The sequence below is a fragment of the Manacus candei genome, unplaced genomic scaffold, assembly GCF_025592945.1.
Source record: "Manacus candei isolate 608988 ecotype Guabito, Panama unplaced genomic scaffold, ASM2559294v1 h1tg000109l, whole genome shotgun sequence".
Classification (NCBI taxonomy): Eukaryota; Metazoa; Chordata; class Aves; order Passeriformes; family Pipridae; genus Manacus; species Manacus candei.
In genome coordinates this window covers 3,238,455-3,253,578 of record NW_026138157.1, presented here as the reverse complement: position 1 = coordinate 3,253,578, position 15,124 = coordinate 3,238,455, and the positions used below count along the sequence as shown (strand labels likewise).

The 15,124-nt window shown below is 41.5% G+C and overlaps 1 protein-coding gene across 7 annotated transcripts in view; it reads left to right on the top strand.

Moving 5' to 3' along the window:
- EVL (Enah/Vasp-like) overlaps positions 1 to 15,124 on the top strand; it is a 150,867-nt gene that overhangs the window by 61,291 nt on the left and 74,452 nt on the right. Inside the window, exon 1 of one of the 7 annotated variants that reach the window (XM_051769588.1) lies at positions 10,139 to 10,304. The exons of the other annotated variants lie outside the window; for them this stretch is intronic. Coding sequence (XP_051625548.1) covers positions 10,294 to 10,304 — 11 coding nt within the window. The 5' untranslated portion in view covers positions 10,139 to 10,293. Of the gene's footprint in view, positions 1 to 10,138; positions 10,305 to 15,124 lie in introns of those variants that run through there. 7 annotated transcript variants of the gene reach the window in all.

Sequence of the window (15,124 nt, the reverse complement as noted above, 5' to 3'; positions counted from 1 at the left end):
AACCAACTAAATCAAGAAGGCACTCTTAATTCCTCTTGATAAAACCGTGGTCTGCCTCCCCTCTTTGGAGTTGCAAGAGTTGCCATAGCAGTTACCACACCATTTCCACCTGCCTGTGCAGAGAGAGCTCTGTCCATGGTTTCAGCTGCTCAGGGCAAAGAGGCTCGATCCACTGAGCTCCATGTTGCATAACGTCTCTGGTCTAAGACAAGCACAGATACATTTAAAGCACGAGTCTCATTTTTGATATGTGACTGAGACTGCCCCAGGCTGATGCTAAGTTTGAAAAGACTGAGCCCCAAAACCTATCTTAAAAGGATACTGGTAGAATAGAGTGGAATAGCACCAGTAAAATGGAATTTGCAACAAACCCCTGTCTTTTCTGAACATTATGCTCATCCAAAGGTTTTTTTAGTTGACTCAGCACCAGCTAGCAAAGCAAGTGTGGTACTGATGTAGGTGGGTCCCAGGGCCAGTTTGCTGAGTGTGAATGTGTGTGCTGCTGAGTGAGAAGTATTCTGCCTGTTTTCTAGGGGGGGTTCTATTAAAAACTGCAGTGCCTTAAGACTCCAAAATCAGAGCTGGGCACTGAGCATGGCAGCACTGAGCACAGCACCATACATCTAAGGGCTAGCAGTAGCTGCCTCAGGCATGGCACAGACCAAGAGAACCTGCATAGAAAGCAAGACATAGAAAACCTGATGTATCAGCATGTTTTATTCTTATTCTCATTTTTAAAATGGTGTGAACCCAACTCTAAGTGGCAGTGGAAGTGAGAGACTGAGAGCAATGAGGCATCTGGCTGTGCTGGCACACCAGTTCATGCCTGTTGCTTTATTCTATTTTCCCTTTTCTCTTATTCTGGGGCAGGCAGGAGGAGTCTTGAAGAGCAAAACTCCTGTATCCAGAAAAGATGGGGGGAGATGGAAAAGCAGGCAAATGATAGAGTCCTCTAGCTGTGTAATGTCAAGCTGGAAGCTGGAAACCAGTCCCTGTGCAGGCTACTGCACTGTCAGAGTGAGGCAGGGAAGTTTTGTTTTCACATCATGTATTTCAGAAAAGCATTCCCCAAATCCATGGTCTGATTTACAGCTGTGGTTGTGTTATCAAATTAATAAGGACTATTGTTTGGATCTTAGAAGCCAGTCAGCCTAAGCAGAAAGGGATGAGACAGGCAAGGAAGGCAGAAATATTGAAGAGGAAAGGTTTATGGCAAAAAATGGAGACAGGTGTTAGGAAAATGGTTCTTTGAAACTTATGCTGCTTAACCCAGTTCCAGTGCCCCTCATGGGGACACAAGCTGGATTTGATTGAGGCTCTCAGAGGTCAGTGGTTTTTATCCATTAAGCTGCAACTGCCTAAACTGAGTGTGCAGCCCAGGAGACAATTGAGAGCTTTGCCCGGTTTGTATTCTGTTTGCAGTTCAGGGAGTTGGTTTCAGCAGACCAAATAACACTGTTACGCTGCTCAGCTGATAACACACCAGTTATAAAGTTCACTGTGAGAGATCTTGCCATGAACTGACTGAAGGGTTCTGTATCAGTTTAGATTTTGGTTAGCTCTTCAGGGTGTAGAGAGAAGCCAGCATGGATGTAGGGCAAGACATCTGAAGCTATGGCAATTAAATCTTTCAAAAGTGTTGTGTTGGGTTTGGTTTTTTTAATTAACGATTTAATCATAATGGAACTTTGGATGCTGATTTCCATAGTCTTGTTGGGTCTGAGAAATAATGGTTGCTGCACTTGAAAGAGGAATTTGCCTTTAGATCCCACCTGGATGTGGCTGTTGGCATTACTGTGGGCTGCCTTAACTTTGACCAAGAGAAAGATGCACTGTGAGTGGTGTGCTGCTCCTTCTTAGAAATCCTCCACCACCTCACTTCAGTCCTGAATTTGTTGTCTTGGGAGATGGTGGAGCTGTAGAATGTTCAGAAAGCCATTAATAGGAAAGGCAAGCTGAGTTATGCCTGAAACTTTCCCCATTCTCTGTATCCTTTCTCTTATCCTTTCTGTAATTTGTTGACTTGTGAGTGATTTTTGGTTGTCTTTTTAATTATTTTTTCTGAGGTGTTGTATCAGTTATGCAAAAGAACAGGTTAAAATATTCTAGTGTTGTTACAGTAAAACCAGGGTGCTGTTATGAAAAGCACGTCTTGACACAGAACTCTTGAACACTTCTAGTCAGTGTAATGGCTCAAGGGCTAAACTAATATGTTAAGCTTTGGGTGGAAGGGTTATCTTTTGACAAGTCTGTCCGAGATGCTGATAAAAGTCCTCCAAGTTTTAGGCAGTGAAAAAATGCCAGACAACTAGAAAGCTATACTTTTGGAAAATGCCTGTAATTCCCACTGTGAAGGAGAGGGCAAGATGGGGAATACAGGAACGCTAAAAAACTTTTACCTGTATGAGGTCTGACTGTTTGCTGCTACTTACCAAGTGTAGATTTGAAATCAAAGGTATTTATAGAGTTCTTTTTAGAGACTTCTATTTCTCATGGTTATTTAATGTTGATTTGGTTCCTTATTCTTAATCAACATTAACTTGAGGAAAACTCATTTCATACCCCTTTAAACTATTAGAACTTTCCAGATTGGCAGAGGGACTTTAAATTTCTAGTATACAGTTCTGGAAAATTTCCTTGCCTTAGATATTTGATCATTTTCTTTTTCTCAGTGGTTTTTCACTCATGATACATTCCACACTGCTGGACACTGGTTCAGTAAAAATAAAGGATGCTGCTTCATAAAGTCCTAGACCTGCTTCCTTCTGCAGCTCAGAAGGATCTGTATTATTTGTCATCTTAGGGTGTAATGGTCTCCAAAGTGAGGTGTATATGACATAATCCACTGAGGTATAGGAAGAAGATACTAAAACTTCAGTAGTATTTGTGTATAATTTATAAGGAAATATATGTTGAGGTGCGTGAAAGTTTTTCTAATGGGGTGTGTGGTCAAAACACTTTGGAGACCATTGTTCTAGTGACTCTAGCTCATCTGCAATAAATGTGGAAGAACCTTTGTCAACTCTGACTTGTGAAACTTGTCACAGAATGTGTTGTGCGTGTTGTAGACACGAGTAATTTCATGGTAACCTGTGACATAACCTGTGAGGCTGATGATGATCATTTTTTGTGCTGGTCCCAATGCATCCTTTGTGATTGAGTTCCAGCATTTTTGTACCTTCAGGTTTTGTTGTTACAGGGAATTGCTTTCATAAGGTTTAATGAAATCAGCAACAGGATACATGTAGCCAAAATGCCTAAAATGTACTGCCTAACATGCTTTTAATAGAAGTTTAGTCCTGGATACTATTACTTATCAACATCAGCAGGAAAATGATACTGTGTTTGGCCATAGCCTGACACTGATTTTGAAAGGGGACTGTGCATGCCATTGTGGAGGCTTTGGTGGTCATCGGCTGCAGATGGACAAGCTGGTGAGGGTATTGGTGAAGGTGAGCAATGATTCTTTGGGAGACCTTCCCTATCAACCCCTCTTTAGTTTGCTTTCCTAAGGAAATAAGGTTTATGCAGTTACTTCACCTTTCTGTCTGCCCATCCTTTTACTTCTCTCTACCACCTTCCCAGTAGCTGAGATTCAGAAGTGTCAGTCTAGTTTGACAGAGGAAGAAAATGACTGTTTTGTGACTCACCAAGTGGATGGAGCGAAGATTGATTCAATCTGGAGTCCTTTGTGAAGTAAAGGCAGGAAATGGTCAGTTTGACCAGCCATTTGCTGCCAACCTGCAGGTGTTTAGTAGATGCATAACTCCCGAGAAGTGGCACTCTGTGGTGTCTCTGCATGGCGATGGGAAAGTTACAAGGTACATAACAAAGTCAAGAAAATAATTTTAGAAGAGATAAGGAAGGTTGCTAGGAGAAAAAGGGTACAAAATCACAGTAAAGCAAGAATACTTCTGGCTTTATTTGACAAACATTGCACACAAACAAGTCTGGTGCACAAATGTGCTCAGGGATCCTGTTTCAGTTTTGGCGCTCAGAAAATGTTTTTATCTGCCAGGCAATGGGGACAAATCTTTGCCAAGAAATAAGGGAAGGAGGGAAGGAGGGGATGGAAGGGACTGCCAGGATAATTTTTTTTTTTTCAGTAAGTATTGTCACTAGTTTTGGACAAAGGATTTGCATATTGCACATCTCCATTCTCTAGCTCTCCTTGTGTTTATTTTTACCAAAAGTAATCTGAAAATTATTCTTCCTGTGAAATTCAGGGGACATCCTCCCACACTGATTACCACATGTAATAGCCTCTAATACAGATTTTTGAGTACAGTTTATTTACATTTGATGCTGTTTTATACCCATCTTGAAAATGGCATTACCTTTTCCATGATGGAAAGCTACAGACAGTCAGATCTGCAATGTTCAGAATGAAGATAGTTAATCTGAATAAACACATAGACACTGTGACTCAATTGTGCAGCCTGTTTGTGCCCAAGAATGATTTGTTATTCTTCCCAGATGAAGCATATCTGCAAATACCAAGGCCACATTCATTGTCCGTCAGTGCAGACATTGGATTTAAGATGGGATTCCAATAGCCCAGTATAATTTACCTTGTTTTACTGCCTGACTGATGACACAGATGATATCAAAGATAAGTTTCTGCTGCAGCTAGAATGGCTAATTGCTAATGGGACTCTTTCCACCAACTTCAGCAAGGATAGAGCAGGTGTTGAGTCATGCAAAACAATGTCAGCGTCCTGTAAAATGTTATAGGGGATTATTGTAAGATGTAAAAAATGTGGAAGGAATACAGATGCATTACTGTTGTCACAGGAGAGAGCTCCCCTGTGTGTATGCACTACTGTGTGTTACATGGCAGTGAAAGATGTGGCGAGTTGACATGACAAACTGCTGGCTGTACCCATTCCACCTTCAGGGATCCTTCTGCAAGTTGAAGTTTCCCTGTGCCTTTAAGTAAGCTATTATTTCCAACCCATCCTATTCCAAGAAGCATAAATATCAGAAACAAGGTCAGAAACAAGGCCAGGCATTCTTCATCTTGGTGTGAACTTAGTCCTCATCCTTCTAGAACCTGCACAGCAATACCATCTAAGGGATGGTATTGCTGTCTTGAAAAGTGTTTTCCCAATTAATATCAAATGACCTCAGACTGGCAACCTGAACATCAGACAAGCACGTGCCTTTAGAGAACTGCAGGTGATAAATATACAGTTAAATGTGATTTCTGGTTATTTTTTGGTCAACTGCTTCCCCTCCAGTCTCTTAAGTTGTGTTTACATGTGTTTTCTTCACTCCAGCATCCCTTACATCAGAACCCCCCCTTATTTTCACACCTGCTAGGCTGTACCTCTCCCACCCATGTGCCTCTAAAAAGTGATATAAACACTTCCACTGGTTATGGTGCCCACAACATGATGTAGAGGTGTCTCATGATACAAGTATCTTATTTGTTCAGTAAAACATGATTTTTGAATTACGTTACTTAACGATGGATAGCATTAAATAACAAAGGTTAGTACTAGAAATGAGCAAGGGCTAGCTTGAGTGAGAAGCTTCTGGTTTCCCTTTGGGGCTATAGTGAAGTTAGTATTTTTTGTTTCAAATCCAAACCCCAGAAATTTATATAACCACCCCATAAGTCAAGAGCTACAAAAAAAAGTTATGTATGCAGTAGAAATGACCACTGCCTACAGCTGCTGAAACCACTCATCATAATGTTTACTAAAATCTAAGGAAAAATGCAAACTGAAGGTGAAAACACATCAGCTGTGGAGCAACATTGGAGGACAGCATATGCTTGGTGACATAAATATGAGAATGTTTTTTAACTGATACCCCAAATAAGTTTATATTGGCACTCAGATCATTTCTAATGGCTCTTTAGATCAAGGGCATTGCTATGCTTTAACATCAAAAGAAAGTTATGTGGAGAAGCTAAGTACACCTCTTAAAATCTGCAGTACAGAAGAGGGTTTACAACACTCTAATTCTCAGCTTCTGGAAAAGGCAGGAGATAGTACACCTCATCTGAGGCTACTGGTGGGAGCAGTAACTGATCTTTACCTGCTGCTGGAGGAGCTGTGGGTGGCGTGGTTGGTTCTAACCATAGGTACAGAGGTGCCTTCTGTCTTCAGCAGGGAGATGCCAATGCTGATGGCTGCAGTGAGATTGCTGGCATGAAGGCTTAGAAGATACAGTCCTTGGTGCCACTGGCTGCCATGAAACAACATGAAAATGTTTGTTTAATAAGGACTGTAAAATGTCCCCAGCACTCAGGACTCTTAAGTATTTTCATAATTTCAGGGGGACTTTTCCTGGCAGACTTTGATCATATTAAATAGATTTCCCATGATATCATAATGCTCCATTTGTTATAAATGTGCTGATTTGCGGATGTGCAATTAGCTGACTCAAGCAAAAAACCATTGTAGATATCCTGTGTATGAAGTGGCAGTTTATTTCTCTCCATATGGTCTATAACTTGTTCCATGCTGCTTACCATGGGGTCTGGGCTTACTGCCCATTGCTCGTCACAGTTTATAGAGAGGAAAATTGAAGGCAGCCATGGAGTTAATTCTTTGCAATACAGTTATTTCCTTAAGGCAATACCTAAGCTGTTTGCATCAGCCAAAACCATCCCCTTGAAAACAGGTGAGTCCCGACTGTTCCCTCTGCAGAGTGAGGGTTAGAGATGAAATTGTCTTAGCAAAGGCCACTGCGTGAATTCACAGCCAGGGGCTTCCTGGAAGGAAAAAATAGGACTCCCCAAATTCTGCATAACTCAGGTCCTTTAAAAGACTTTTTTTTCCTGCCATATGTTTATTTATCACTACTTGAATGGATCTATACCAATGTTAAATCTTGTCCCTCTTAAGTCCACCTTGGACCTCAACCATGATGAGATTGCATTCTAAAGTAATAGTCTCAAGAAGACTCTCATTTTCAGCACAGGAACAATTGTTTTGCTGTCAAAGTGGCAGTAGGAACCATACCTCACTGCACATTTTTAACTCTTCTAGTACTAAATAAGTATATTCTGCTCTCCTCTCTGGTATCTCTCTTACTCCTTTCAAAGGAGTGGAGAGCATGTAAAAAAAGAGATTTGAGAGAGCAATAGCATATATTAATGTACAGGGTTAAACTTTCTGAGGAAAAGGAATTTTTTTGTCTCATCAGCATGTTTAACAGTTGCAAATCTCTATGTATGAGGAAATGTCTTACATTAAAAGACTATTAACAGCTGTGAAATTAGATTTACAAATCTGAATATATATATCTGCATATTTTTATGCTGTTGCATAGCATTTGTGCATATATTCATGAAATCGTGTTGTAGTTTATGAAATTCGGGTGTACAGTTTCAGTGTGAACTTTCAGATTTCTTAATCATGAGATCGGTAAATGAAAGACTTGCCATCTGCAAATTTTGAAATTTGTGCAATATAGTATGATGCTTTTGGAGAGAAACAGAATTAAAAACAACAGATATAAATGTATAAAGATATTTGGAAGGTGTGAAATGCGTATTATGAAAAAAGTGGTTTAATCGTGTCTACTCAAATAACTCTTAGGTGGGTACAGTTTTATATTATGATTGTGGGGGGGGGTTAATAGTATGCACAACACATTCCACAGTGCTTCATTTCATTCTTAAAAATTGTCTGGGTTTTGTGTTTGCAGATGAGTCATTTTGAGGCTGAGACACTCACTTTTCTGGGTTCAGCCTATAGCTCTAAGGATTGAAAAATATATGACATTATTATCTTATACAAATCAGAATTCATCTGGTAATGAAACTCTCCAAAAGAAAGCAAATGCAATACTTGGGTGCCCTTGGAACATGAAAGCCTAGTACATGGCCAGCAGACGTGCTACTCAGAAACCTATGGGAATATTCATTTAATTGCAACTAAAGCTTCGCTTCTGTGTTTAGGAATCCTGATCTGCTCACACAGATCTCAACACATGACTGAAATAATCTGTTTATCCAGCATATGGTCCTTTGTGAGGACTGGATAGAAGTCAGCTACTCGGTCTTACGTGTCATTTGTCACAGAGTCTTTTCCTTCTAAGTGCTCCCTTTCTAGTCCAGGGCCATGGAGGCATTTTAGCAATGCAAAGAGGTGATTAGAGGCACTTCTGCTGGAATGTATGCTGCAGTGCTTAATGAAATTAATTTGGCTTATCAAAGGGGCACGGAGAGGCAATGCTGGGCTTTGTCCTACTCACTGTCACTGTTTCCTAGGGTGACACTGAATGTGTCAGTAGTGCTCTTTGCTGTACTTTTGGCATGCACGGTGCTAGCAGGAGCTGGGGGGAGGCTGGGAGTTTTCAGGTGTGCTCAAAGGTGTTTGTGTTCAGGAAAAACAAATCTTTAAAACCAGGCTTTTCTAGCTGATATTATTGTAGCTGATGTTTGTGAGTAAGGAGAATCATATCCGCTTGGTTTAGCAGGAAGACTATTCTGACTACTAAGTGCTGTCTCCTTCCCCCCAAATCAGTGACTGTATCTATCTCAGACATAAGACATCAGAGAAATAAAAAGGCTCCTCAGATCTTTGCTTAGTCCATCTTCCTGTATCCTTCTGTATAGAACAGTGGAGACAGTGTGGCTGGTCTGGGCAATTAGTGATTTGTGTCCATACTTATTTGGAGATGCGTTTTTCAGGTTATGTCCTTTTCTAATACGTGCAGTAAAGTATTATTTGCACTGACAAACTACAATAATAACCTAAGCAGTGTGTGAGCTCTACAGAGAAAATGCCACTTGACTCCAAATGATGTCAGATTTTAAATTCATGAAAAGCAGGATTTTTTGAGTAAAACAAGGTAGTGCCCAAAATGCACACAGATCTCAAAGCAGAAAGGTGTAGTGTCAGGAAAATGCAGCCAAATAGAAATCCTAGGAATATGATAATAAAATGCTTCATTAAACAGAAAAAAAAATAGAGCAAAAAATCACAGCAGAAAAATATGTGCTCGAATGTCAGTAAGAACTTTATTTCACGTTGATTTTAAACTTCCCCATCAGTTGAAAAATTAAACTCTTCAGTCATACAGAGAGTTTCTGCAGAGGAACCAGACGCTACATCTGAATGGGCCATGCACTGCCAATCATGAGAGCAACCAGATTTTCACACCCATGTTTTTACTAGGTGCCATTTCACCAGCAGTTTCTGTAGGTCTTTCAGTTGAACCATGAAAGTAATCTCTTGTAACAGGAAAACCAGTGAAGGTGAAAAACACTCTGCTCCTCTGCTCAGATGGAGCAGTGTTTGCAGCCCTTGCTCCCCAGCAGAAACTGCGCTGAAGGGTTTATGTATCTGGCGTGCCTTGCCAAATTCAGCCTATTTCTTACACTCCTGTCTTCTTGATGTATTAAACAGGGATCTAAGGCTATTCAAGTGTATGTTGCACTCTGCAACCACTGCAAGGATGTCAGGAATTGTGCAGTCTCCTGAGGTCTGGTCTCCTCAGGGCTCTGCAGGTTTTACGCTCATTAGTGGAGACTTCAGAGCGTCTGGTGCTGACTCCAAGAGAAAGCCTGTGTGCCTCCGTGGTAAAATCATGGGTTCTTGCTGTGTTTCCAGCAGTTCTTCAAGAGCTGAGCAGCTCTGCAGTTTGTGGGGTGCTTTGGGAAGTTACCTGGTGTCTGCTTGCCTCTGCTCCATGTCAAGTTTGGGCAGATGGAAAAAAGGCATCAAAGTAGGTGAGAAATACAAAATTTTGCACCATGCTGTGCCAGTTAAAAGTTTTGGGCTGGAGCTAGACCCCAGCCAGCCACCAGGATCCCAGGTTGGCTACAAGGTGGAATGGGGCCTTTGATACCACTGGGGCCTCCGGGTTTGGTTCTGCACTGTGTAAACACCCATGCCATAAACGAATAACAGCAATTTTTTTCTGGGTCTGAGCTTTGTTTGCTTTTGCTTTTTCCTGGACAGCGAACCTGTTCCTTGAGAAAATAAGCAAAAAGTTTTTAATATCTGTGCCTCCAATGAGGCAACGGCGGCGCATCTAATCTTAATCTATATTGTTTGTACCTTTGTTCAGTAAAGCGGTTATAAGAAATAATACATTTCTTCTTTAAAGTCCCTTCCCCGCCCCTTCTTGTATTAGTGTTACTTCCTGCCCTTCTGCTCTCTCAATAGTGCTTCCCTTTCCTGTTTTGGTTATAAGCCTTCATAGAGACTCCTGGCTTGTCTCCGTGCCAAATTTGTCTTCTGCTCAGGTGAAATAGACTGGTTGGATTTAGGCACACGTGCCGGATTTGAGTGTGTACTCCTGTGGGATTGCCTGACCAGGTCCCCCTCGATGGCAGGCACGTAAGTATCTGGTGACCATGCACACTGGCAGGGAATTTGTTGACCAGAGTTAATGTGACTGGATGGGAAGGAGAGCACATATTGTGATAAACATAGAAGGTCTGTGTTTTGGTTATAGCCTTGTAGAATAATTTATAATTGTATAAAATGATAATTAAGTTTTTATGGCAATGGTACATTAATATGCATCCCCTGGCAGTGAGGGAGAAGCTGACTTGATGAAGCGAGCGTCCTTCATTCCTGGTCTGCCTCCATCAGCTCCAGGGGAGTTGTCACAGGTTTATTTGCATTTCTTCTGGGATTGAAGGGAAACCAAGGCAAAGCGATGCCAGCTTTAATGAAAGACCTTTATGCTGATTTTGTCTATTTATTTGCGAGTCTGCCTCTCCTGGTTATTAGTTATGATTATGATCTTTCAAAGCCTTTTCAAAGCCCATGAGTGAGAGCTTTCAGCCATGTATTTTCACTTGACAGTCCAGTTTCAGGTTTTGCATAATGTGTATTTTACCAGATTAGTTACTTCTCGTTTTTATTTCTGTCATTTAAGGGTAAAGAGAAATAGTTTGTATTAATAGCAACCTGATCCAGTCAAGTTGCTTTTTTATTGTTTTTGATTAATTGAGTTCATAGTGTTTCTCCAGGACATTTACTTGACTAATTTTTAGGAACTTTTAAACATTTACTTGGTGTTTATTTTTAGGAACTCCCAAAATATATCTTCAAGGTGGTATGCAAAATCTGAAAGTGAACCACACTTCACTGCAGAAAGAAATGCTGTGTGAATCAAAGCATTAATGGAGCAGTAGAGTTTCTCCATTAGGAAACAGCAGTGACACTGCCTTGTTGGAAATTGGAAGGGAAAGGTTCCCAGATCATGGCATGGCTCTGGGAGTCTGGCTGCCCAGCAGTAGTGGCACTTCTCTTAATCTCACCACTTCCTCTGTGAAGTGTCTTTTGCAAAGCAGGTCTCTTTAAGCATGTTTTAAGATGCTGAGTTGAGATACTGGTGACTGAAGTTCCCCTTATAGTCATTTGAATTCTTATGCTTCAGTTTGCAAAACCTGCCAGAAGAGTGATGGGTTAAAATTAACAACACCACATAGTTTGAAAATCTCAGCAGCATAAACTAAGCAGATGTGCCAGCTTACAAGGGCATCAATCTGTGGCTGCCCTGCTGGCCCCAAATCTCCGCTGATTGGCAGATGTGCTATTTCAGTGTTGCGGCGGACACCGAGGGGTCAGGGCTCTCCACGGACTTTCGCTGGCAGTGCTGAGGACTGAGTTGTTCTGGACTGACAGTCAGGCCCAGGTGGAACATCTGTTCTACTGCTTTAACATTTTGCATACTGTATTTATTTTTTGTATTTCTGCTCACTTCTCCTGTGCTCGAGAGCACTGAGGGGTGACAGAAGGTTATGCAAGTTTCTCTGGTCATGCCAGGGTTGCGTGCGTGTTCCCAAATTTAGCAACTCATCTGCCAAAGTTCTGGCTTAGTGTGAGACCTGGATGCCTCATAAACTCTGGTTTCCAGCTGACCTGTCTGCAGCAGATACTGGACATGTCAATCAATTCCCACTGGGTATGCCTGCGTAATAAGGGAGAATTCAAAATTAATGTCTTATTCCTAGCAGAAAGGAGAGTAATTCTTGATCCTTTTTCTTGTGGAGGTGAACTGGTGTTCATCTTACTCTTGATAACACTGTAGGTTATCAGTATTTCCATTTACTGCTCTATAAAATAAGGTATTTGTCTTGCAGGTATGTCATGACTTTTTTTAACAGCGTCAGTCTTTTTGAGAGCTGCTTCTGAAGGGAGCTTCGTATTTTTACTATTTTCTTCTAATTATTTAATATTAAACTCTTTAGATGCTGGAGTTTAACAGTGGAGAAAGGTGATGGCCAGGCACCTGCAGCAGATGCTCATTGCAAAAGGCTCATCTCCCACTGGCAGTGCAGCCAAACCCCAGCACCAAAGGCTAATCTTCAATGTGAACAGGCAAACTGAGCAGGAGACCAAAAAATAGCAGCTCCTCTGGGAACTGGACTTCACTTCAGGCTGACTGGGGCAAGGGCAGCATTGTTGTGTAGGTCTCTGCACAAGTAGGCAACCAGGAGTGAATGCAAATTGAGAACTTCTGACCGCTGGGTACATGGGTTGGTTTTTCAAGGGATGCCAGGAAATGGACATAGTCATTGTGACACCTCCATATTATATATGAAAGTGTGACTGCTATTATTCTGAATATCTGCTATAACATATTCAAGCATCTGCATGTCACTGAGGATTAAAAGCTCCTATCTGGATGTAAAGTCCCTGTGGAGCTGCTCTTGTGTGATCAAGTGGCTAAATACTGTATTTTCTCTATGAGGTCTTGCTGCATTGCTGAGGAAGTTCTTCAGTGCTCTGGGAGGAAGGAGGGTGTACGATGGTGACACCAGCTGTGCTGCAAGTTTGGTTGCAGAGGGAAGTAGACTTTGAAAAGGAAGTCCCAGAAGGTGTCACAGGGAGGAATAAGGCTTCCAATGAGAAATGTGGTCATAAGCAAAGCTGGCAGTGAACCTCTGGTGGGAAGGCTGGAGAGCCACTGCACTGCAGCGACTTTATCTGTAATGAGTTCAGATCTCAGATACAGTCTGCATGGCCAGAATGACCTGACTACCTTGTGTTCAGAGGGTGTCTCAGGTTTTTTTGTTCTCTAAATCCAGTGGTCGGAGAGAAATGTCCACCTGTTTCAGATTACTACTTAAACACCTTCCCTCCCAGTCATTATTATATTTGTTATAGTGAAAACAACTTTAAGATATTGCAGGAACATGAATTGTAGCTTAGTAATTTTGAGGTGTACTGCACAGATCACACATCTCCATATGCAGGATTTTGAACTTACATTAGCTGTTCAAACTGATATGGAGAATATTCTGTCGGCTTCTTAAATCAGCATCAGCAATTTCTTGCATGTCACGTTTAACCACACAAGTGTGACTTTCTGTGGCAGCCTCAGTGGACAAGTAGAGTGAGATGTGTTAAATGGCTTGTGCGTTATCTCACACGTTCTATGTGCTGAGGTTTTGTTCTCAAGTAGGACAAACCTGGGGCTAAGTAATATTAACAATTTCTCACACCAATAAGAATTATTAGATCAGTCCAACATAATTTTTAATTATTAATCTTTTAAAGGTTATGGGGCAAATGTGTGGGAGATGGAAATGAAAAATGTTTGTGAAAATAGCTGTTTGCATTTCCTATGAATGCCAGAAAAGAGTTGTTTGAAGGTGAGAGAATAATAAGCAGCTTGAAACAAAGTAGATCCGTAATAGATTCAAAGCATGAGAGCTTGATTTCTGTCAGGGAGCTTTCACAGTTTGTGCTAAGACAGCTTCTGCCCCAAGGACACAGTTGCATCTGTAAATATGAAGGATAGTGGAAGTGTCCAGATCCACCTGGCATGCTGGAGTAGAGCCCACACAATTAGGTGTTTCATCCTGAAGTTAGCTGGCCGTGGATATTTGTTAAACCTTTTGTGAGCATGATTTGGTGACCCTCCAAAAGCTGTATGATGTTGTCCTGGCTCTAGGAGAAAGTATTGTAAACCTCTCCCGTTATCCCTGGAGAGGTGACCTCTGGGTAGGTTGGTGCTGGACAAGGGGTCCAGGGTTGGGCTGGGATAACTCTGGTCCATGGCAGGCTCTGCACAAGCCATCTGGTCAGAGCTGGGCTCAGTTCCTCAATACCATACTCTGAAAAAGTTTTGTTCATAATAAGATAACCTTGTAAGTAGAGAAAACAGGTCAGTGAAGGAGCACATTGCAGCTTGGCCACTTGTCTTTTTCCCAGTCAGGGACAAGAGAGAAAAGTCTTGGATACCTTTCAGAGCCAAAGACTTGCCTCCAAACATTATGGTTTGCTCTCTTTTTCCTGTTTATTTTCTATAACAGGTTTTTTGTGGTTCCAACCTGAGATTTTAGCTCGTATGTTTGGATAACCCACTGGTATAGGCAGAGTGAAGCAGGAGGACTTTTCTCTGATCCATGGCTCCTCCATTACCAACCTCCATAGAAATTTCTGTCATTTGTTTCCCCCCCACCCCTATATTTCTTCCTGCTACTTAATCATTTGTAGTCAGCCAGGTAGAGTCAAGCCATGGCACTAAGTCTCGTGTGATAATTCACAAAAAAACCCAGATATTTTCCCAAAGATTCCCTGTGTTATCTTTCCTGTACTCCTTTGTGGCTCTTTTTTGGCTATAGTTCTTGGTAATCATACGTTTACTAAAAGCCAGGAAGAAAGGGCTGCATTTTTTCAAGTTCTGCACAGATGGAAGAAGAGAGAAGTGTTATTTCAGGATGAAAGCACCTCCTCTGCAGCACTGCCTCGAAGTGCAGCCTCATTGCTACTCCTTGACTGTTCTCCCCAAATACAGTAGTACCTTATCTGGTACCTTGAGTTTCACTTGACTCATTTAGGGCTGGCAGTGCTGCTGACACCAAAGCAAGGAGGATACAGCAAATCTGTGGGGCCAGCCCATGCGTGTGCTTGGCTGCCCACACGCACCAGGGTTGGGCAAAAAGGGTCAACACTGACCCTTTCAAGAAGGACTAAACTCCAAATTAGCCAACCTGCTAATTTTTGAAGATGAACCCTAAACACAAGAGATGGAAGAGAGCGGGTGAAAATGGGTTACACAGAATGAAACAAATTGTATAATCTGCAAACATTTTTTTTAATTTATAGTTTTGTAATATTGAAACAATATTCTGTAAATCTCAACAGCAAACACTGGATTTTAGGTACCCGCTGTGAATGAAGGATTTCCCAGTGCA